General features: G+C 35.4%; 3 protein-coding genes across 4 annotated transcripts in view; 1 reads left to right on the forward strand and 2 right to left on the reverse strand.

The window, feature by feature from the left end:
• Nmdar1 (NMDA receptor 1) overlaps positions 1-25,600 on the forward strand; it is a 35,740-nt gene that overhangs the window by 853 nt on the left and 9,287 nt on the right. For both annotated transcript variants that reach the window (XM_065366467.1, XM_065366466.1), the window contains exons 4-6: positions 1,288-1,416; positions 1,495-1,587; positions 1,715-1,816. In XM_065366467.1, coding sequence (XP_065222539.1) covers positions 1,288-1,416; positions 1,495-1,587; positions 1,715-1,816 — 324 coding nt within the window. The remainder of the gene's footprint in view (positions 1-1,287; positions 1,417-1,494; positions 1,588-1,714; positions 1,817-25,600) is intronic.
• On the reverse strand, positions 6,423-14,645 carry LOC135847076 (uncharacterized). Its single transcript, XM_065366475.1, has 2 exons — positions 14,364-14,645; positions 6,423-7,833 (listed from the first exon to the last, which is right to left on the reverse strand). Exon 2 carries the CDS (start codon positions 7,829-7,831, stop codon positions 6,665-6,667), a length of 1,167 nt encoding a protein of 388 aa, XP_065222547.1. The 5' UTR covers positions 7,832-7,833; positions 14,364-14,645; the 3' UTR covers positions 6,423-6,664.
• LOC135848621 (uncharacterized) lies at positions 18,349-24,192 on the reverse strand. The gene is made up of 2 exons (XM_065368559.1): positions 23,974-24,192; positions 18,349-20,136 (listed from the first exon to the last, which is right to left on the reverse strand). The coding sequence occupies exons 1-2, from the start codon at positions 24,008-24,010 to the stop codon at positions 19,343-19,345; spliced, it is 831 nt and encodes a 276-aa protein (XP_065224631.1). The 5' UTR covers positions 24,011-24,192; the 3' UTR covers positions 18,349-19,342.

The following is a 25,600-nucleotide window of genomic DNA, read 5'->3' on the forward strand; positions in this document are numbered from 1 at the left end:
CATCTTACTTGTACTTACCTACTACAAGAGGCTAATTGAAATCAGTAGCATTTTTATTAGTTAAAATAACCCCAATGAGCTAATAATCGTCTCGAAATTGTCTCGATTTCTTGTGCTTCCATTTTTCAAGAAACAAATCCAAATACCTCCTTTGATTCGTGTCGTTTAGTTCTTCTCCGACGAAAGTCTTCGGCAAATGAATAAAACGCTAGATTTACATATTCTGTTAGAAGACTATATGATTGGGAGATCATTGCTTACCTTATCTACGTACATCTGGAAGAACTTCTTGAACAAGAGAATGCCCAAGTAAGCGTCGATGGCAGCGTACATGATACGATCCGGAGTCAATTCAATATCTGACCATGCACCTTTGCTTTGATGAAGATTTAAATCAGCCTGGAGTAATTTAGCAGCTAGATTTTTCAGACCACGTTCCGGTATACCGAAAAAGTGTGCTAAATACCTGACATCAAAAGTACCTTTGATTTGAAACTGATTCGGATACTGGTTGAGTAGATACAGAGCATCGTTATAAACTCCTATGCCCACTTTCCAGATATCGTCGTTGGATAACAACCTCTGCAATGAAAGAATCACAGCAAGAGTTACAATTTATGGGCTATGTTCTGTTTACGAAGCCTCATCATCGACGTAGGTATAGGTACCGATAAAGAAGAAGGTAAATGAGGCATGAACGTAATCCTGAATAAAACACATTGACCATCTTCGGTTGAAAATTGCAACAAATGTATTGCCGGAGATTGACCTACACGAGATTTCATTTCACAATCCATTCCGAGCACCGGAAATTCTTCTGTGTTTCTGTAACACGAAGAAACACGTTCAATTTTACCTGAAAATTTACGTCGATCGATATTTCCAATCGGAATTTACCAACCTGATGAGCAGATCAACTGCATCATCGACTAAATGCATCGAATCTACGACACGTATAGTTTTCGGTCTAATTACCGCGTTCGATAGGGTTAAAAGTTCTGTAAAATAGATGGAACTTTCGATATCGTGTTCGTCGACACTCGATAAACAACATACGAGGTTTAGGAACTTCCATGATAAAGCTGACAAGTAGACGATCACTATCCAGAATAAGGTTTCTTTCAAATTATTACCAAATAGGCACGATACAAAGAATTCATTGACTAAAACGAAGCTCATTAGATGATCCATGATATTGTAATCATTTTTATCAATGTTTAGCTTATAGAGTTGTTGATTATTTTGGGATTGTTTTATATTGTATTATTAACCGAGTATTTTTCGCAGGTTTACGCTGTCGTTGTTTCTCATCCGGTCATTGGTGATTTGTCTCCGGCAGCTGTATCCTATACTAGTGGATTTTACCATATTCCTGTCATAGGCATCTCGTCCAGGGATTCTGCGTTTTCTGATAAAGTAAGCTTCTTTGTCGTGAAATTATTGTAGTGCTCGTTCGTTGTACAATTTATTTTAAAATGTGATTTTTATGCGCAGAATATTCATGTTTCGTTTTTGCGAACGGTCCCACCGTATTCTCATCAGGCTGATGTTTGGGTCGAATTATTGAAACAGTTTAATTATAGAAAAGTGAGTTGGTTTTATCGATGACTTGAATTGACAATGTGAAAAACTTGTTTTTTTTTTAATTTATATATTTTTGAAAAAGCTTAGTCTTTAGATACCGATTGGTAAACGAAAATATTCTTTTTGATAGGTCATCTTCATACATAGCTCGGATACCGATGGTCGAGCTCTAGTTGGACGATTCCAAACAACTTCTCAGAACCAGCAAGACGATGTTGAAATAAAAATACAAGTAAGTTTTCAAGTTCTCAGCTTGTAACATTAACATGGTAGATCCTTTTAACGTCTATTTTCCCCTAAGTAATTCATCACGTTTTTAAAATGGTACCTACCTACCTTTTTGAAAATTATTCGGTAGCTCGTATTTTAGAAACTCGAATAGCTCACATTGCCTTAGCAAGAAAATTCTAACAAGCCTAAATTTATTTTCCTCTAGTTTGAGGTAGGTACTGCAGATTTATAGATTTTCTTCGAATTAGGTAATGCTAGATTCTTACAAAGGCCAAAGAACATAGACGTGTTACACAAATATCTTCTGGTTGCCCTACCAAGTCGAAGTAAATTTTGTAATATCTCAAATAACAACGAAAATATGAAAAAAATCAACTTTAAATTGAATTGTAAATAGTGTAAGTGTCGTCAAGTGAGCAGAAAATATATTCCTTCAAAAAATGGGTAGGCAACCAATAATACTTGAACTATCCTCTCGTCAAAGGAAACTAGATTAGCCTTCAAATAATCCGAAAATTCATTTCTGTTGAAAATCGTAATTATTCGCGATAACCTGCTGAGCAAATAAAGAGCTTTATTCTCTACCCCCGAGGGGGCTACAGGGCTCACGGTGAGAGATTTGAGAATTGAGTAAGTGGGTCAGAATTCGTATATTATCAAAATTTGAGTTTCTTAGTGCGAGAAAATCATTTTTGAACTTACGAGTATTTTGGTCTCATCTCATATGAAACCCTTCACGTTGAAATAATGGGAAGGGAATAAAAATCCAAAATTTTGTTAAAATATGTGTTTTTTAGGGCGTCGAATCCATCTTTAAGCTCATTTCACCCCATGTTTAAATTTTGTAGTTTTTTCCTTTTTTTTTTTTTTTTTTGTTTTTTTAAATGGTATTTTTAGTTGAAGACAAGAAATGTGACTTTTCTTGTATTTTTGCTGTATATTTTATGGTTTTAATCCTGCCATTTCATCATTCGATTAAATTGTTTTGCATCGAGTGAAAATTTATGGAAAAATTGGCTCAAAGAGGGAAAAAACACCTTATTTTTGTATGTTTCAAATAAAGTTTTCTCTTAAATTTTCTCAACAATAAAAGTGAAGTTGCCTATTTTTTTATTTTTTTTCAACAGCAAATTTTCGATGGAACTTGAAATCTCACGAAGCTTCCACCATTCCTAATGAATCTTTTATTATTATTGTTACCAAGTTGATCTGTTTTCAAATGAATTGAATTGTTTACGTGTAAATTGATTCATTTCTCAGTGAATTATTCGTGAGAGTATTAATTCATTTGAGAGAATAATTCATGAACGAATTGGACATTGATTAATTTTTTCATTTTTGAAAGAACTATTCGCAAACGAATAGATTCATTTTTAACGAATCATTCGCCAACAAATTGATCAATTCTTTAATTTATGAATCAATTCGTTCGTGAAGGAGTCACTTATACGAATCAGTTCGTTCGCGAATGATTCACCTAGAAAGCAGTCAATTTGTTCAATCACCAATCGGTTTTGATGAATGATTCGATTCGATTCACTTCACTTGAAAACAGATCACTTGCGAATGATTCGCCAAGAAATCAGTCAATGTTCGTAAATGATTCGATTCGATAGTAAACAGATCAATTACCTATTGTTATAGCCAGGTACAAATGTTTCAAAAAAAAAGTGAATCAATTCGTTTGTAAAAGATTTTTATTTGAAGATTATTCGGTCTTCTCACACATTTGCGTGAGTGTGTTTTTTAATGTTTCATTTCCATTGTGAAAAATTATCACTTTAAAGAATCGCATTTTCCGAAAAAAAACCTTCTCTGCACCACTTCCTTTTGAATTATTGCTCCATTTTATGTTTTATTTCAATTTTTTGAATTTTTTCATTTTTATTATTTTTTTGGAAGGGGGAGGGGGCTACAGGGCTGACAGCAAGAGATTTGAGAATTGAGTCATTTGCGATTGGAGAAACTTACAAGAGAACCTCTTGAGGTGCCATACTCCGATTTGAACGGGACGATTTTTGAAAAGAGCATGGTCTAAAACCCCCAAAACCAAAATTTCAGCTGCCCAAGTTCATTTTTCGATTTTTGGCGAAATTTTAAAAATTCAATAAATTGACTGTTTTTGGCGATTTATGTTTTTTTTCAAAAAGTACGTACTCGATCAGTAAAAATGGTCAAAATAAGTCCCAAAACTAATATTAATTACCCAAATCCAAATTTTACCATTTCCAGCCATTCTGGAGCCTCCAGCGCGATTTTTCAATTTCTCCAGAATTTTGAATTTGCTCCAGAAGGCGTGAACATGCAGTTGGGCAGTTAAAAATCGAGTTGTGCATTATACTCGGCCTGTTTAATGAGTTTATCCACATTTGAGCCGATTTTGGGAGTGACACCTCAACAGTAGTTATCTGACCAGCTTTTTTCAAAATTAAAAAATCCAAAAGTCAAAAGATAACCGTTTGTGAGGGAACTTTTGAAATTTACGCGAATCGCTGTATTTCGTCATGAACTAACCCCACGAGGGCGAATTTCACCATTTTCAGCCATTCTGGAACCTCCAGCACGATTTTTCAATTTCTCCAGGATTTTCAATTTGCTCCAGAAGGCGTGAATATGAAGTTGGGCAGCTAAAAATCGAGTTGTGTGTTATACTCAACCTGTTTAACGAATTTATCCACATCTGAGCCGATTCTGGAGGGGACACCTCAAGAGTGGTTTTTTGACCAGCTTTTTTTCAAAATAAAAATATCCAAAAATCAAAAATTTCTCGTTTGTGAGAACATTTTTGAAATTGGCGCGAATAGCTGTATTTTGTCATTAATTAACCACACGAGAGCAAATTTCCCCATTTCCAGCCTTTCTGGGGCCTCCCTTTAATTTTTGAATATTTTTATTATGCGAAAAAAGTTGGTCAAAAAACCACTCTTGAGGTGTCCCCTCCAGAATCGGCTCAAATGTGGATAAACTCGTTAAACAGATCGAGTATAACACACAACTCGATTTTTAGCTGCCCAAGTTCATATCCACGCCTTCTGGAGCAAATTAAAAATTCTGGAGAAATTGAAAAATCGCGCTGGAGGCTCCAGAATGGTTGGAAATGGCGAAATTTGTCCTTGTGGGGTTAGTTAATTACAAAATACTGCGATTCGCGCAAATTTCGAAAATATTCTCGCAAACGGGAAATTTTTGATTTTTGAGTATTTTTATTTTGAAAAAAAGCTGGTCAAAAAACCACTCTTGAGGTGTCCCCTCCAGAATCGGCTCAAATGTGGATAAACTCGTTAAACAGATCGAGTATAACACACAACTCGGTTTTTAGCTACTCAACTTCATATTCACGCCTTCTGGAGCAAATTCAAAATCCTGGAGAAATTGAAAAATAGCGCTGGAGACTCCAGAATGGTTTGAAATGGCGAAATTTGGATTGGGGGGGGGGGGTTAATATCAGTTTTAGGACTTATTTTGAACATTTTTACTGATCAAGTACGTACTATTTTTAAAAAAAGCATAAATCACCAAAATAGTCAATTTTGGATTTTCAAAAATTCGCCAAAAATCGAAAAATGAACTTGGGCAGCTGAAAATTTGGATTTTGGGGGTTTTAGAACATGCTCCTTTTCAAAAATCGCGGTCCCATTCAAATCGGAGGCGGACACCTCAAGAGTTCCCTGTCAGGAGAGGGATAAAAATTCCAAATTTTGAAAAATATTGTGTTGGGTGTTGAAATGTGTGTTTTTTGGGGCGTTGAATCCATTGTTGAGCTCATTTTACCCCGTGTTGAGTAGGGATCCGTTTTTGTAGGCCATGAAAGTTGAAAACCCAAGTTTTGACATGGCTGAATCCGTTTTCAAGCTAATTTAGATTTTTTCTGATGTGAACCTCTTCCCAATCCCTCCTCCTACCACCCTTGAGGTAGGGGTTGAATAAAATTCCAAACTTTTGAAACATATCTTGTTGAATGTTAAAATGTATGTTTTTTATAGCACCGAATCTATTTTTTCAACTTATTTTAATCTCATTTGATGAAAAACTCGGTCTACTCTCCTGAAGGTGGAATAAAAATCCAGAACGTATGTTGTTTCTTATTGTATGGAATCCTTCTTAAAAAAATTTCTATGCTACTTCGTTTTCCAAATTTTTTTTCGACTTTTTGGGGTTCCATAAAGGGGTACCTCTACCTACCAACGTAACTTGGAGGACTGAAAGTATTTTTTTTTTCAAATGAGGATTTTCAGTGAAATAATAAAGCGTTCCTAAAATGGAAAATTTTCGAGGAATTTTCAGAAACTTTTTCATTTTAGAACGATAACGCAGAACCTGAAAATTATTTTTTGAATCGATTAATTCAACTTTATATTTTATAATATTTTAAATAAAAGTTTTCTTTTGAATTTTTTCTACTTCAAAGAAGTTTTTTTTTGTAAAAAAACAGCAAATTTTGGAGATGGGAGCAAGTAATATGAATTATCACTACCTTTTCCACTATCTCGCTATTTTCTGTGTATTGATTTTTGAAAGATATATAATTATGAAAAATTGAGAAAATTTGAGAAAATTTTCTTCTACGAGACTGGGTGGGTGGTGGGCTGGCAAATTAAGAAAAACAATCATGAGTATCAGTTTTATATTTATTTTATGGATTAAAAATGCATATTTTTGTATCAATAAAAATGTTGAGAAATATACTTAGGCAACGCTCTAAGCGAGGTTTTTCTTCAAAATAACGAAGGCCATAAAAAAATTGGCTCGCTGAAGTAGGTACATTACCTAATTCGAAATATAAACTGCTATTAATATCGATATAAAAGGTATTTTATGACATTACCACACAAAGTAGCTCAAAAACTGTTCACAACATATCCCCCTCGTTCAAATGAAGCAGCCATTTAGTTAGAGCATCTCTATACAATGGACTGGTATAAATCGTCGTATCTTTACCAGATAAATTGAACGGATCTTCTTGATCACTCAGCACCGCTGACATATAAGGTCCTAAATTATACAAATGGAATAATTTATACCGACGTACATCTCGATCCAAATCACTTCTCGTATATCTCGCAGTACTCTTCAAAGACTCGAGTAAACCGTTCAACGTCTCGAGATACAGTTCGATGAGTTCATCTCGTTTGGAGATATACACGTCGAATCGAATACTGGTGACGAAAAACTCGATCAAATCGATGGCCGGAGAGCACCGATGTGCCATTTGAAAATCCACCACTTTGATATCTTCGACAGCACCTTCCGCATTATGTTTAAATAACATATTCCCCAGCCAGAAATCTCCGTGGCATAGAACGTTGAAGTTTTCATTCGGTAGCATGGTTTCGTTGAATGTTTTCTCCGGGATGTTCACCACAAAATCGTGCACTTTTGCTCGAACCTCTTGAGGAATATCCAGCACAGCGACGGTATTATCGAATTTCTCGAATATGGCGCTAGGAACAGCTTCTTTAGGGGTTTCTCGAGGTGGTATGACGATTACTTCTAGAGTCTCCCTCGATTTCTCGTACAACTTGACAGATAATCCGTGCAATTTGGCCAATGCTTTTAGAGCCAATTTGCTGTGAGCCAAGTCCAGCTGGTTTTTTTTGTTCACCACCTCGTACCCGAGCTCGTTCAAATCCTCCAACACTAAATTATCGTCAGCGAGTGGTAGATAACTTTTAGCTGCGAAGTCGACCTCGCCCAATGCGCCCATAGCTGGCAGAATTGTCGAGTACATTTGTACCTCGTTTTGGTACATTTTCAAGGCGCTTAGTTGCTCGTAAAATGGAGACTGGCTCGGGATTTTTAGTACGAATGATTGCTCTCGTTGTGTTCCATCTTCGGGTAGTTCGTAGGTCACTTTGAGCTTGGCTATTCCTGCGCAGAAATTGTGGCCGAGGCTAATTGCATTCTTGTCGAGGTGATGGTCGATGATGTTTATACCTGTGTTTTGCAGCGTTTGCAGCAGAGATGAGATGATCGATGGGATGGGATCGGTTGTTGTGGTTGATGTGGAAGTCGACATATCTGAAAATGAAACATTCACTCATTATAGACAGTGCTATGCAGATGCGAGTATGCAGACGATTTAGGCATTACTTATAATAATCTAAATGATTGACAAAATTTTAGGATTCGGATCAATAAAATTGACGAATAAATAAGAGGAAAATCATAAGATCTGATCGGGAAAATGGTCAATGGTCATACAATACCTATCTAAGCATATTCGATGCAGATGAAATCGTGTCTACGCTGAGGAAAGTGTTCAGTTCAGATCTGTTGATTAGATCTGATCAGAGCAACATTATCAGTTCAATAACAATTATATTTTGTACAAAGGCTATTAGGTAGATAAGTATGGTGAATTTGCCCCCGAGAGCTGCAGGGTTGATATTTGCATGGGAGGTGGGTACCATTGAGCACCTTCCCTCAGGAAAGTTTCAGACCCCCAGACCATCCCTCCCCGTTTTTGAGGAAACCCCCCCTCTTTTCTGAAATTACAATAAAAATTATTTTCTCAGTCCCGTGTGAACCGATTTTTGAAATTTTTTTCACCCACCTCCACCCCATACTTTCCCTTCAAAATGGCGTTTTTTAGCTTTGTTTACTTATTTTAGCGATGATCATGATTCGGCACAAAAATGGGAATAGCATTTTCAAGTGTGTTTCTGACTCCTAAAAAACATATATTGAAAAAAAAAAAAAAAAATTTGTGGGCCGTGGTCAAAAATTGAAAAAACTTACAGAGGGGGTAAAAATGGATTCTGGTTAAATTATTGTTTTTGGTAAACGAGGTGTCATTTTCATATGAATCGAACACCCCGAAAACGAATATGACGTCCAATTTTATGCTACTCTCTTCCACACCCCTCCTCCAGTGCCTCAGCCCCCACCTGAATTTTTAAAATTTTAAAAGTTGAGCTATTCTCATAATATTGGTGTCGTTTTCAGATGAATCAAACACCCCGAACACGAATATGACGTCCAATTTTATGTTACCCTCTTCCACACTCCTCTGATGATTCTGCCCCCCTCTCAATTTTTGCCACATTAAAATTGAGATATTTTCATAATATTGGTGTCGTTTTCAGATGAATCAAACACCCCTAACACGAATATGACGTGCAATTTAATGCTACTCTCTTCCACACCCCTCCTCCAGTGCCTCAGCCCCCACCTGCATTTTTACAATTTTAAAAGTTGAGCTATTCTCATAATATTGGTGTCGTTTTCAGATGAATCAAACACCCCTAACACGAATATGACTTCCAATTTTATGCCACCCTTTTCCACACCCCTCTGGTGACTCTGCCCCCTCTTAATTTTTGCTACATTGAAAATTGAGATATTTTCTCAATGTTGGTGTCGTTTCCATATGAATCGAACACCCCGAACACGAATATGACGTCCAATTTTATGCTACTCTATTCCACACCCCTCCTCCAGTGCCTCAGCCCCCACCTGCATTTTTACAATTTTAAAAGTTGAGCTATTCTCATAATATTGGTGTCGTTTTCAGATGAATCAAACACCCCGAACACGAATATGACGTCCAATTTTATGCTACCCTCATCCACACCCCTCCTCCAGTGCCTCAGCCCCCACCTGCATTTTTACAATTTTAAAAGTTGAGCTATTTTCACAATGTTGGTGTCATTTTCACATGAATCGAACACCCCGAAAACGAATATGAAGTCCAATTTTATGGTACCCTCATCCACCACGCCCCTCCAGTGCCTCAGCCCCCACCTGCATTTTTACAATTTTAAAAGTTGAGATATTTTCACAATGTTGGTGTCATTTTCATATAAATCGAACATCCCGAAAACGAATATGAAGTCCAATTTTATGCTACCCTCATCCACACCCCTCCAGTGCCTCAGCCCCCACCTGCATTTTTACTATAAGTATTTAAAGTTGAGCTACTTTCGTAATGATGGTGTTGTTTCCATATCGCACCTCGGGAGTAATAAGGTCACATCTCAAAAAAAAAATTGATTTTCATGTTTTTGCATTTTTGGGGTTTGTATGACCCCCCTCAACCAAAAATTACACTTCGAGTTGGGTACATTATCTAGATCTTGTAAAAAACGCAAATGGCCTAACTCAAAATCTCAACAACATTGCAAGTTGTTTGGAGTTATAAGGGTACATCTCAAAAAACTCCACCTTTTTTGAACAAATTTCATACATACAAAGTGTTAACAACTGGTTTTGATTGTTTTAAATGTTTGTCAGTTAGAAATAGTCACAAGGAGTGCATTTTTTATTGGTTTGTACCAAATGGAAAAAATTTTTCAAATTGATCACTTCAGAAAAATGAATTTGCACATATCATGAAATTTTAGTTTTTTGAGAAAAACTCAAAAACTAAGCTCACTAGAAAAGAACTAATGACATTATGTCGATTGGAAATTTAATTCTCTACAACTTTGATATCACGAATTTTTTTTTTGGACGCTTCCTTTCGCCTCCACATCAACTTTAATGAGAGGTTATAACTCAAAATGTTTTCCAAACATTGAAATATTTCCTCTTGAAGATTTTATTTTTCAAAGTGTTCTTATGCTAAGCGAAGGTAGGATACCAGATCTTTAAAATGAGGTGCTATTCATTCCTCACAATTGATTATAAGTTGATAAAAATAATGAATCAAGTTTTAAAAAAAAAGAAAATCACTCTCCTGTAAAATTTCACTTTTTTGAGATGTGACCTTATTACTCTCGAGGTGCGATATGAATCGAACACCCCGAACACGAATATGAAGTTCAATTGTGCTCTGCTCTCATCCATCCCCTTCCAGGCTGCAGCCAGCTCGTCAATTTTTACTATTTAAAACGCTTAAAGCTGTTTTCATAACTTTTGTGTCGTTTTTTGGCACGAATGGAAACCTCAAAGCTTATTGAATGTTAAAGTTTGAACCCCGCCATGTCATTTTTTCACTTCTTTGTAGCGATTTTTGCATGTCCTTGAGTTTTCAATCTCCGCGAAACATATAGTTTTAAAAGTAATAACAAACCAAGTAATTATTGGTAGAAGATTGATCGGAGTTAGCTAAAAAAATTATTGTTTAGATGGGGGCCGAGGCATCGAAGGGGTGTGGATGAGAGTAGCATAAAATTGGACGTCATATTCGTGTTCGGGGTGTTCGATTCATATGGAAACGACACCAATATTATGAAAATATCTCAATTTTGTAGCGGTAGAAATGATCACTTATTTCACTATAAGCGGTAGAAAATGAAAATTTCCTCGTAAGTACAAGGTACTCGTGACGTCATACGCATTCGATTTATGGTATTCGTGACGTCAGGTGATGGAAATATTCACGATTTCATCATCCCTTTCGCGATTCCACCACCTATTTTATACCGCCAATAAGACCTACGCGACGCGCGCCGTTATGTCCCTACTTCTACGTAGGAATATCCGTCATCCCTGCTACTTTTGCGTTGAACTTTCGCCTTTATAAGTTCATGCACGGACACTTTTTCCTCAGTTGTTAGTTCCTTCAACCTACCTTGCTAGCTGATTAGTTGTTGTACGCATTCCTCCTCACGCTTTCGACTTCTTGCTGCCCAGTGGAATACCTCGGTGACCAAGACGACGAAATACGAATTTGTGACGCGGATACGCTTTCTATGGACCCATGGAACTTATCCATCCGTTATGGACCGACATGCTGAGTCACGCCTTACGCGTTCTTATATCTCCACAGTACCGTGGGATATAAGTCATAAAGGATCATAAATGAGGAACCGTGGAATGTAACTAGCACTCGGGCATTGGGGTTATAAAGCTCGTCAGAAGACACTGCACTCCATAGAAGACAATGTCCTCAACCACGACCTCGAGGGATTCGGGGGTTGCATATGAGCTTTTTGGTTTTGGGCTCAATATGCAACTAAAAACATTGAAAGCCTGCCACCACTACTACGCATTCGATTAATTACGTTTTCTACTTAGAAGTTTATAATTATCATTTAATTATAGAAGTCTCATTCATGTATACGATTTGAGCAACCTGTGATATTACGTGTTACGAAACCAATACATGAATTTATTATTTTGGCTAATTGAGATGTCATAATTTCCTTCGTACGCTTTAACCCTGAGAAGACCTACCATCAGGGCTTCCTACCTGAATCACTTATCAACTCATGACGTTTTCTACTTATTTATGACTTCGCGCTTCACGATATCAAGTTCCCCGTTAAAATCGTGTATTTAATCCGGTTCACGAGGCTCCTTAGGAAAGAGTCAGAGGACATAATGTTGGTGGATAATTGCACTTATGCGAAGAAATGCAATTATTTCGAGAATACCAAAAGTAATGTGTTCGAGTATGCAATTCACCCCCTACATCGCGGACGAGGGCACAATAATTACTTTCTCCCCCTACAATTTTTAATGTACCAAAAATTGAGAGGGGGCAGAGTCATCAGAGGGGTGTGGAAGAGGGTAGCATAAAATTGGACGTCATATTCGTATTCGGGGTGTTTGATTCATCTGAAAACGACACCAATACTATGAGAATAGCTCAACTTTTAAAATTTATAAAATGCAGGTGGGGGCTGAGGCACTGGTGGAGGGGTGTGGATGAGGGTAGCATAAAACTGGACATCATATTCGTGTTCGAGGGGTTCGATTCATGTGGAAACGACACCTCGTTTACCAAAAACAATCATTTACACCAGAATCCATTTTTACCCCCTCTGTAAGTTTTTTCAATTTTTGACCACGACCCACCAAAAATTTTTTTTGAAAAAAATATATGTTTTTTAGGGGTCAAAAACACACTTGAAAATGCTATTCACATTTTTGTGCCGAATCGTGATCATCGCTAAAATATAGGTAAACAATGCTAAAAAAAACTCAATTTTGAAGGGAAAATATGGTGGGAGGGGGGGTGACAATTTTTGTGGGGATACCTCTTATGGATGTTTACAACATACCAGAAAATTTAAAAAATCGGTTCACACGGGACTGAGAAAATAATTTTTATTGTAATTTCAGAAAAGGGGAGGTTTCAAAAAAACGGGGGGTCGGAAACTTTCCTGAGGGAAGGTGCTCAATGGTACCCACCTCCCATGCAAATATCAATCCTGAAGCTCTCAGGGGCAAATTCACCATACTTATCCACCTATAGCCTTTTTGACAAATAATCACCTGAGGGTTTCTTTCAATAAAAGAGCCAAATTGTAACTCAGTAGAAGAGAACCAAATTGGCCTAAGCGAAGCGAGGGCAAAAGCTTAGGGAAAAAATAAGAATTTTTAGGATAGATCGGCGATTTTGTCGGCAAATGAACGATAATTAAATATAAGATTGTAAAAATTTGAATTTTTAAAAACTTAAACTAAAATATTGTTGGAATTTTTGTATTTTCCTAACCTTCTTGAATTTCAAACAATTCCCCAAATTTTTCCTACTTTCGCGGAACTGGAGGGGGACAAACGGTCGCCCCTTAGCCTCCTTTCGCTTCGTCCCTGAGGTCAAAGAGGAAGAGGAGTCGCCCATCAAAGTCTACAAAACATTACTTCTATCAACAGCAATTTTTCACATATACCTACTTCGTTTTTCTGGTATCATTTTAATATCTTTTAAACGTTTATTTCTGTCGGTGAAATGCCTGTTTTTGATGGGAAATTATAGCTACATAAAATTTGAAAAATAGTATTTTTGCGAAATTTGTTCAATAAATTCCGACGAAATTGATTCTGAAACACATTAAGTTTCGTAAAATAGGTAATAAAAAAATTGCTTAAAAATTGCCATAAAATTGGCACAATTTGACGACATTTGCATTAATTTTTTCATAATCAATAATCATTATTCGAGACTTGAAAATTTCAAACTACTTTGAATCAGAAATATAGTTTGAAATACACATTCTAAAGAAAAAATTTCCACATGGTGCAAAAACTGAAAAATTTCAACACATAAACAAATTGAAAAAATTATTTCCAGTTCTAAAATCTGAAATTTTACTCAAAAAATAATCGCTCTTTTTTAAAAAAAAAAAAGTCGAGTAGGTAAAATCTCAAAAATTTGGTTTCGGAGTTCTATGTACTTGTACCTTATGTTTGAAAAAGCAAAATTTTGACACCCCTCCTCCCCTCCTCTTCTGGAGCACCCACCACGTGTTCTCAATTTGACTCAAAATGATTGTTGCTCATTTGAAGGCGTTAATTTTGAGTACAGAGTTAATTTTTCATACCCCCTCCCCCACCTAATGACGTTTGACGTGGTCAAAACATCACAACCTTGAAATACATATGTCGTGTGACGTATCGTTTGCTAGAGTTTTGAGGGCATTGAATTGGAATATCCACTTATTTTTTTGAATTTGGCCCCTCTGAGTTCCTTCAGCCTTCCAATTTTGGGAATTTTTTTTTTAAAGTCATAAAAATGTGGAATAATCTGTCGATTTATTTGACTAGCGAATTAATTCAGCTAAAAATCCACATTTCGAAATAACTCACTTCCTTACTCGTGGCTGAAACAGAAGCTACATGTGCATAATTATGTAATAAATAATGAAGAAAAAACTTACCGGTATTTCTAACGTGATGTTATTTCAATGCCACCAATACGACCGTATAACCACGTGCTTTGATAATATTACTAACGAATACTCGCCACAAAGCACAAACAAACCACGAAATAGAAGAAAATGTAGAAATGTTGCGCGCGCTGCTTATCAATTCGCAAATATGCCTTTTGATGGTAAAATTACTACTGGTGCAAATTCCATTCGGCCGAACATTTTATATTGTGCGATTTTGTATTTACCCTCTCCAAGTTGTTTATCGTCGTAGGTATGGCACTTAGAGGAGTCGTTCAACCTCAGGTTATCACCGTATTTTAGGAATTAGAGTGAAGGACGTATGATGTCAGAAACTTCACAATTCACATGGTAGTTCATTGACTTATATTTAAACAGTAATGAGCGCCACACCACTCCGCCATCCCCACCACCGCCCGCTGTTCTTCACAATTACGTGTCAGTGGATCAGTAGAATATTCTGCGTAGTTATTTTTTCAGTTCACCTCGTTGCGAACGTACAATGTCAATGAGTTGTTTATTCGTCGATTCTTTTCGTACGTATGATGTGTAGAATGGATTTATTTTTCGAACATATTTATCGTGGTTCCTTCTGATAGTGAGGCATACATAGGGTATAATAAGTAAAGTATAATTGCATTTCTGTATTGCACCATTTGCAGTAATGCGGTAAATTTCGAGTAAATTCGTAAATTATTTTATTTGCGAGTTTATTTTACCTTGGATGGCTGCTTGAACTTTTTTGGGAACGTATTATGGATAAGGTATTTTTTCCTGTGTAATTTTCATGAGTATCTACCCACATGTCACTTTCTCAACATTCAAGGAGTATTTTTTCTGATGATGATTTTTTTTTAACGTTTGATTGCGCACAAATGATTTTTAAAGCAATCAAATTATTTGATATGAAAAGTTATGGTCTGGTCGAATAGTCAAAGCGATCTGATGACTGATTGATTCCTAATCTAGAAGGTACCTATTCGGAAAAAATATGCTTGGGTGTCATTTTTTACCCCTTCTCTTCCGAGGGTCCATCCCCTTTCTTGAAAATGCACATATCATATCTCCCCTTCTCTTGGGCATAAAAGAAAATTTCGGATAAAAATCATTTCTTGAAGGTTTTTCTATATTTTTGATTACATATTACAAAAATGTCATCTGGTCGAGTTACCCTCCCCCCCCCACAAATTTGAAAAATCCTCTTTGAAATATACTCAAAATCATGAAGATAGGGCAAAAGTGATAATCACATGAATTAATCAGCATGAAATTTCCTATCCAGAAAAATGTTCGTCTATTCCCCCAGCCACTTCATCTCTGAGGACCACCAGCCCCGTTGCACATATCTCCTCTCCTATAATAGCCCTACGAAAAAAAATCCCCAGTGAAAATTGTTCATTGAAGGCTAAAATACATCATCTTCCTTCCCTCCCTCGTCGCCACTTTGAAGTTGATGGATTTTATGAGGAAATGAATTCCCATTTTTTTCATTTTCCCCAAATCCAAAAAAGTCGCCCCCTGGTCAAAAAATTTAAAATGAAAGAAAGAAAGAGACATTTAGGTACACAAAATTCAGAAATTTCAAATTTTTACGTCAGAAATGTCAGGATTTTTAAAGGTTTCGAAAATTTCTCGTTTCTGCGTCAGAATTCTTCTAAAAAATTTCATTTTCAGGAAAACACCACTCCAGGTTTCTTTGTACACGTGTAGAGCAATTAGAGCATCCTTCAAAAAGTGTTAAAAAATGAAAGAAATGAAGTGAATTAAAGCTGGTGACATTTTTTGAAAATTTTCTGTCAGAATTCTTCTGAATACCCCCCTTTTCAAAAAAACATCTCCCTCATGTTCCCCTCAATAAACTATTTTGACTCTTTTGCATAGATCCCTCGGATTTCGAAAAAAAATTTAAAAATAAAATAGGTAAGTACCTAAGTCAAAACTGATGGAAAAATTAAAAAATTTCTTTTCCCTTTCAGAATTCTTCTGCATATAAGGCTTTCTACGAGAAAAACTCTGTTTCGGTCTTTCAAACAATGTTGGTCTTTTGGGCTACCAAAGTTGAATTTTTTTTGTTGAAAATTATCTATTAAAATTCCTACTTTACTGCACCACATCCTCCTTTCCAGAAAAAAAAACTCAAAGTCATCTCATATAGAGGGTCTCAAAGTTGATTTTAAAAAAATCAAAAGATTTGAATAATATAAAAGAATGCAGTTAATTTTTTTAAATTTCAACCTCTCTGTCGTCAAATTGCACCAAAATACGAGTAAACCCCTTTTCAAGAATCTATATTGATCCTTTAGCAATTTCGCTACACCCTTATAAAGAGTTGAGCAAAAATGAAGTACTTACCTACAGTTTTTTTCTTCAAATTTTGAATTCCTGTTTCAGAATTCTTCTATACCTATTGTATGTACTTATGTACATAATATTGTGTATTCAAATAATTATTCAAAAAAACATTAGGGTGGCTCAATTTCCATTCTTTATCATTTAGAGGGGAGGAGAAGTCAAAAAAACATTAGGTAAATTGGGCCTCTCTGATGAAAATGAACCAAATTCAAAGATTTTAGAATATATAGTAAAAAAATTTCAACTTGTTTGATTTTTCTTACTTTTTGAGAAAACCCACGTTCCATTTTTCTATCTGAGGGGGGAGGGGGGGTTCAAAGCTGTTGAATGGTGCTTTTCTGATGAAAATTGGACTAAATCTGGCTCATTTTTTTTCAATTTTTCATTCTCCTGAAGAGGGGGGGGGTAGGTTCCACTTTTTTCATGGGGCGGGGGAAGGGGGGTAAAACTTGAAGTATGAGAAGTGAAAATTTTAATTCTTTTTTGAGGACAGGCTGGAGGGAGGTGGCAAGACTTAATTTTGGGTGGCGTCTAAAATTTTCAGAGAAATTTTTTCATACTAAAAAACCAACAACTTTGAGTGATTGAAAAAAAATCCATTTCATGATGAAAACAGTTTTTCTGCCAAAAAAAAAATAGATTTTCAAGCCAAAGGAAGGGTCTCACAATAAAAAAATGAGGGAGCAAATTTTTGACTGCGAAATTTCCTATTAGAAGGGTCCAGCAGATTTTCTGCTGAAAAACATGGTCGTCGAGATATTTCTGGTCGAAGATGAAAGCTGGAACTCGCTTTTTGGGAAAGCAGGATTTCTATAGAAAATTACCTAATCATTCTGATGGAATGTTTTACGAGCCATAATTTTGTTTCTATTCATTTTTTTTTTCGAGGGGCCCTGTCCACTTTCCTTATGAGAACTGTTTTTTTAATTTTTTTCTCAAAAAAGTCGATTTTTAAGCATAGCAAACGGTCTAACGAAAGAAATGAATAGGATCAAAATTTTATAGGTCGTGAAATTTTCTATACCAGAACAGGCCAATTGATTTTTTGATGAAAAGGCTGTTTTCGAGGTACATATTTAGTTTAATTTTCAGCGAAAACATCTTAAAAATCGAGCTTCCTATAGCAATTTTTTTCAATTTGTTTTTTTTTTCGTGGGCATTGTTGGCCCCAAAAATTGATTTTTTTGTATCAATGTTCATTTTATTTTCAAAAATGACGATTTTGAGGGCTGAAAAAATCGTCTCTCGAGCAAAAAGGAACACGAATTGAAAAAAAATTGTAGGCCATGAAAGGGTTCAATTTGTTCTTTTTTTTGATAAGATTTTTGTTCTCAAGATAGGTACATATTTGAAGCAGAAAATTAAATAGAAACTTTCGAACTGTGGATGAAAAATATCCCAAGAATGAAGGTTTCTAGAAAATTAGGTAGTTACATGATGATAGGTAACTATTTCGGGGACATTTGAGATATTTCGAAAACTAAAAGTATAGGTATACTACTTTGAGAAAATTGTTGATATATACAATATAATGAGAATAAAATGATCTAATTGACTGAAATCTTGTTGATTGAATTCCATTTTATTCATTAAAATTGTGATAAATATGATGATTCTGCATATTTTATGGAAATAAATTTGAAAAGTTCTTAAGAATAGGTACATATTATGTAAGTATTTAATTTAATTTAAATAGACATTTTTTATCTATCTATAATATAGATACCTAAAATAATTTTTAAAAACTTAAAAGGCGACTAGAATCTAGAATACAAAACATAATGATTACAAAAATACAAATGATGACGAAACGGACACAATAAAGTTCAAATTCAATGATTTCTGATTGGAAAATGTGATTTGTGCAGCATGATTGTCCCACAGGATATTTGACCAATTGCTGAGTCATGGAAGTGCAAAGTGTCTCAAAAAGAAAATCCAAGTACAAATATCTATGCATCTACGAATAAAATAAAATTGGAATTTTTCATAACATGCGATTGTGGTTCAGATGCTGCAACCATTTAGAAAGGGTATCACTGTACACTGGGCTGGAGTAATACTTGACATCATCTTGTTGATGATTAAAGGGGCTTTCTTCACTTAATATCGAAGATAAATAATACCCCAAGCAGTACAAAAAATACTGCTTATATTGGCGCATATCTCTATTCAAATCATCCCAGGTATATCTAGCTGGACTCTCCAATGACTCCAGCGTTCTATTAAACGTTTCCAAATAAGAACCAATTAGCTCATCCTGATTACTTTCGTACAAGTCGAATTTAACACTCGTTATGAAAAATTTTATCAAATCGATCACAGGAGAACACCAGTGAGCCATTTGATAATCCAGTAACTTGAGATCTTCGACGTTGCCTTCGTGGTCATGCTTGAATAACATATGTGTACTTCTACGTCAAAAGGGCCCATTTGGTCGGTGCCGAGAAGGGTGTAGATTTTATTTTTCAAAAATCGGTGCAATCTTCCAAAGTTTTCCAATTGATTTAAATGGCGCGCGAACGTGAAGCTTTCATGGACAGCTTCACACTCAAACACTGTTGGAATCCACTGGAGAACATTGGAAGCTTATTTTGATTTTTGAAAAATAAAATCTATACCCTTCTCGGCACCGACCAAATGGGTCCTTTTGACGTAGAAGTACACATATTACCGAGCCAAAAATCCCCATGGCACAAAACATTAAAATTCTCGTTTCGTACCATGGTCTGGTTAAATGATCTTACTCCGTCATTATTCACAAAATGGTGTACTTTTTTCTTGATATGTTTGGGTAAATCCAGCATCTCTAACGTACTTTGGAATTTCATCAGGAGAGCACTAGGTGGTGGATTGATTTTGGGTGTTTCACGTGATGGCACTTTGATTATATCTGCTACCTTTGTCGACACTTCTTGCAATTTCACTGATAAGGCGTGGAATTTTGCCAGTGTTGTGAGTGCTAATGCACTGTGAGCTAAATCCAACTGTTCTGTTTTGTCCATCATTACGTAGTCGTATACGGTCAGATCGTCGAAAATCAAATTATCGCCTTCTGGTAGCAGATAGCAGTTGGCCACCCATGTACAGTCAGCGAACTCGGACATGGATGGAAAAATACCGGAATACATGAGCTTTTCATTCTTGTACATGTTCAGGGCACTGAGCTGATGGTAGAATGGGCAATGAGCGGGGATTTTTAAAATGTACGAGCCGTCTTCGACTGCCCCTGTTGGCTGTTGGAATCTGATGGTTAATTTGACTATGCCGCTGCAGAAGTTATACCCCGCTCTGACCGTGTCCATTTGAACCGAGTAGTTTAGGATTTTGGAACCGTTTTTCTCGATCATTTTTAATAGTGCATTTGTCATCGAATGGATCGGGTCTGTTGTTTTGTCGGTTGAAATTTCTGAAATTGAGAAAACGAAAATTACTTTTTATACAGATACAAGAAGTTGAGGAGAGACAAGAGATAGAAATCTCCAGGTAGAATCAAGTTACAATAATTTTTCCGAGATTGAGAATTCAGTATTTCGAAATTAAACAAGAAAATTGGCAAGATAATGGCTCAAAACTTGGACAAAAATCAATAAAATTTTTAAATTCATATAAAAATTGTTGAAAATGACAGAAATTGATGCAAAATTGAGAACTTTTGTAAAATACATAGCGAAAATATTATAGAAATTTTTGGAAATTGCCAAAAAAAATTATTAAAATATTTAAAAATTGAGAAAAATGCGATAAAATGGCAAAATTAATTCGAAAATGGCTTAAAAATTAAATGAAAAAGATTAATGAAATATCATTAAATAATTGGGAAAAGTCACATTTGAAAAAATTAGCGAAAATTTCGCAAAATTACCATAGTTACCTAGGTATAAAAATCGTTGAAAATAACAGACAAATTGGCAGAGGAATGCTACATAATTTCTTTCAATGATGGAAAAACTTAACTAGGTATCCATACTTACAAAAAAAATTTGAATTCATTAAATATCGACAATAAAGGTAATTCGTTTACAAAAGAATAACTCATCAACAAAAATTGGAGATGATTCGATATTGAACGATTCACTGAGAAATGACGAATCATTCGTGAACTACCTTCTGACCTTCTGAATCACTCGAGAATCAACTCAGATAATAAACGACAAGACAGACAAAACATCCTGAAATTTGTTCATAGGAATTGTTAATCATTCGTTTGTGATTGTGAACGATTCGCTCGTTCGTGAACGATTTGGTCAAAAACGAAATAATGAATCGTTGTTGAATGACTAAATCACTTGGAAATCAAAATCAGATTGGTAATAATATTATGTAGGTACCTACAAAAATTGTAAAAGAGTCGTTCCCGAACGATTTGCTCAAAAAAGATTAAACGTTCGCGAACGAATGAATCACTTGAGACGAGCAAAGATTGAAGAATTAAACTAAGTACCAGGTAAAGTATAGATGACAATGGCATGACAAAAAACTCAAGTTCAATTCGTTCGCGAACGATTTGCTCAGAAACAATGAATCATTCGAGAACGACTTAATCACTTGGAAATTGAATCAGATCACACACATGTCTAACCTAAAGTCTAAACACGAGCTGAAATATTCTCAAAGTCAAATCTGTCAATAAAAATTGGAAATGATTCGTTCGCGAACGATTTGCTCGGAAAAGACGAAACGTTCGCGAACGAATGAATCACTTGAGACGAGTAACGATTAAGGAATCAAACTAAGTAGCAGGTAAAGTGTAGATGACTATGGCATTACGAAAAACTCAAGTTCAATTCGTTCGTGAACGATTTGCTCAGAAACAACGAATCGTTCGAGAACGACTTAATGACTTGGAAATTGAATCAGATCACACACATACCTAACCTAAACACGAGCTGAAATATTCTATTCTCAAATCTGTCAATAAAAATTGGAAATGAGTCGTTCGTGAACGATTAGCTCAAAAAAGATTGAACGTTCGCGAATGAATGAATCACTTAAGACGAGTAACGATTAAGGAATCAAACTAAGTAGCAGGTAAAGTGTAGATGACTATGGCATTACGAAAAACTCAAGTTCAATTCGTTCGTGAACGATTTGCTCAGAAACAACGAATCGTTCGAGAACGACTTAATGACTTGGAAATTGAATCAGATCACACACATACCTAACCTAAACACGAGCTGAAATATTCTATTCTCAAATCTGTCAATAAAAATTGGAAATGAGTCGTTCGTGAACGATTAGCTCAAAAAAGATTGAACGTTCGCGAATGAATGAATCACTTAAGACGAGTAACGATTAAAGAATCAAACTAAGTAGCAGGTTAAGTGTAGATGACTATGGCATGACGAAAAACTCAAGTTCAATTCGTTCGCGAACGATTTGCTCAAAAACAACGAATCATTCGAGATTTGAGAACGACTCAATCACTTGGAAATTGAATCAAATCAAACACATTGACATACCTAACCTAAACACGAGCTGAAATATTCTCAAATCTGTCAATAAAAATTGGAAATGAGTCGTTCGCGAACGATTTGCTCAAAAAAGATGAAACGTTCGCGAACGAATGAATCACTGATGATGAATGAAGATGGTGAGTATATGTATGTACTATGTAGGTATATGACAATGGCATGACGAAACAAGACAGTTGTAGACAATCGTAATCGTATCACTAAAAATTACACTCAATTCGTTCGCGAACGATTAGCTCAGAAACGACGAATCATTCGAGAACGACTGAATCACTTGGTAATTGAATCAGATATGAGATAATAAGTACACGATCACACGAAAGGAAACATTCTACAATCTGTCAATAAAAATGGTAAACGAGTCGTTCGCGAACGATTTGCTCAGCAAAAAAAGAACCGTTCGTGAACGAATGAATCGTTAAAAAATCAAACTAAGTAAGGTGTGTATGTAATTACGAAACTTGGCCGTCCAAATCCTAACGCTGAGAACTAGACTTAATTCGTTCGCGAACGATTTGCTCAGAACTGACGAATCGTTCGAGAACGACTGAATCACTTTGAATTACATCAGATAATACACGGGCCAACGCGAATACAACGCTACAAGCTGAAATGAAACATTCTCAAATCTGTCGATAAAATTTGAAAATGATTCGTTCGCGAACGATTTGCTCAGCAAAAAAGATGAACCGTTCGTGAGCGAACGAGTCGCTAAAAAATCAAACTAGAGATGTATATGAAATGACGAAACTTGACCGTTTAAATCTTAACACCACGAGCTAGACTTGCTCGTTCGCGAACGATTCGCTCAGAATCGACGAATCGTTCGAGAACGACTGCATCACTTGCAATCGAATCAGATAATACACGTAAATACGAGCTGAAATATTCTAAAATCTGTCAATAAATTTGGAAGTGACTCGTTTGCGAATGATTTGCTCAAAAAAGAAAAATCGTTCGCGAACGAATGAATCACTGAAAAATTTAACGAGGTATAAACGAAATGACAATACTTTACAGTTTTAAAACCAACACCAAGGACTGGTCTCAACTCGTTCACGAACGAATTTCTCAGCTAATTTTGTCAAGATGTGAAAAGTGAAAATTTTTCCTTTTAAGTGGTCGAAATTGTACAAAAAAGATGGGTGAAATCCTGTGTTTTTAATTTTTCCTTTGCTGGTTACAAAACAAAAATTGAGAAGGGAAGTGGAAAAATTTTCGAGTGATGAAATTTTACATAAAATTTTTATCAACTTGACCTTTCGTTTCCATCTTCAACTTTCGATTTGGAAATCAACAACTTCCAAAATGAGTGATGACTTTAATTCATTTTTTTTGTAATTCATATTGCAATTTAAATTTTTAGTAAACAGGGCTGGAAAATCAAAAAAAAAAAAACAACTGGGATTAAATATTTAATTTGTACCTAATTGATTTCAAAAATGATTTTTCTACAAACAAAATGTTAGACCTACAATTTTGAAATTTTTTTTGAAAAATAATTTTCAAAATATGTTGAATAATTCGAAATCTACAAAAGTACATCTAGTTTATTGTCGGTATGTTTGCACTTGACTGTTTTTTGAAAATTATTTTTCCAATTAAAAATAAAGCAAATAGAAAAAATATTATTTACTAAGAAAATTTTTTGAATAAAAATGATGGAAAAAAGGCATTAGAATTTTTTTGAATGAGTAGGTACTCAAAGTCAAAGATTCTTATAATTCTCACGACGAAAAAAAAACAAACTTAAAAATAAACAAATCACTTACTTCTATAAATTCGAGCTTTTCGATCGTTGAAAAACATTTTGATGCGTTTTCAAATGATAGTTGATTATACAAAAACTAAATGCACACTGCAAATATTAAGTAAAGAAAAAATTACACCAAATTGGCACCAATAAAATTTTCAAACGAGTATTCGCGTTATACTCGTCTAGTTGAATTCACTTTGATATTGGAATCGCAATTGACGGAATTTCCGTACGGTTCAATTTATTTATATTGTATAATTTTTTGGCCACTCCAATCTTCAGCTTTATTAGTTTGAGGTGTCGTTCAACCAGGTTATCGTTATGTGTTTTCGAGATGTGTAGCGAAGGACGTTTGATGTCATGTGCTTACTTATTTGTATGTAATACATTATACTGGTAGGTACGTACATTGACTTCACATTTTATCTGTACTTACTTAGGTTTTTTTTAAAGCTTTACATGTGTGTAGTTAGCGCCATACCACTCCTCCGTCTTCTTAATTACGTGTCACTAGATCAGTGTTAAAAAAATTTCGGCGTAGTATAATTTAATGCCTATAGTACCAAAACCAGAGATGCGTAGATAGATTTGTCCCTGATGCTGTGGTGAATGAATGTGATACTCTGCTGGGGCGAAGATTAGGGAGTAGGTTTTCATCGTGTCAAGATTTTCACGAGTATTTGATAACTGTTTTTGAAAGGTTACTTAGATCTCATCAAAACTTCTTGATCTGACGATGAGATACATCCTATAGTAGTCCCGACATATGATAATAAGAATAATTACACCCCCCCCCCGAACCTCTGGGACAACATTTTTCGTAAAGGGGCATCCTAAGGAATTTCCAAAATAAAAAGTTGACCTGACTGCCATTTTGATTGACAGGTCAGCGAAAATCGCAAATTTTGCTTTCCAACATAGGATTCGCAAGAAATTTTTGGAACTGGACGAAGCTTGAACGAAAGAGAATGCAAAAATTTATCACCAGCCAAAATTTCAAAAACTAAAGTGCATTTTTCGATTTTTGGTAAATTTTTGAAAATCAAATTTAAGCCAAAAATGAGGGAAAAAATCAAAATTTTACCAAATTGACCTGGAATGCTGAAATTTGAAATATTCCCTATTTTCAACCTGCCATATCGATTGGAAACGGTTTCAACTCGTTTTGAGTGGTTCTGGAGCCTCCAGGAAATTTATGAAACTTGAAATTTTGACAAATTTTCATCAAATAAAGTTGGAAACCCGAAATTTGTTCTGTATTCCAATTTCAATACGCTGTTAAGTCGACTTCAGGTAGATTTCAAGTCATAGTGGAGTCTCTAACGACTTTTTGGAAACTACTGGAGTCTTCAGCAGATTTTCCAATGCTGGAAATTTCCATAAAATGTTACCAAAAGAGTTGGAAAACGAAAATTCACTCTGCATTCCTATTTCAATAAGCTATCGAGTCGACTGCAGGTGGGATCAAGTCATTTTGGAGCCTCCAGTGACTTTTTGAAAATTCCTGGAGCCTCCAGCAGATTTTTAAAACTTGACATTTCCACAAAATTTCATCAAACGGATTCAGAAAGCCCAAAATCACTCTGTAAACTAATTTCAATAATTAAATTTTCAAGTGCTAAAGTGTATTTTTCGATTTTTTG

The sequence above is a fragment of the Planococcus citri genome, chromosome 5 (assembly GCF_950023065.1).
Source record: "Planococcus citri chromosome 5, ihPlaCitr1.1, whole genome shotgun sequence".
NCBI lineage: Eukaryota > Metazoa > Arthropoda > Insecta > Hemiptera > Pseudococcidae > Planococcus > Planococcus citri.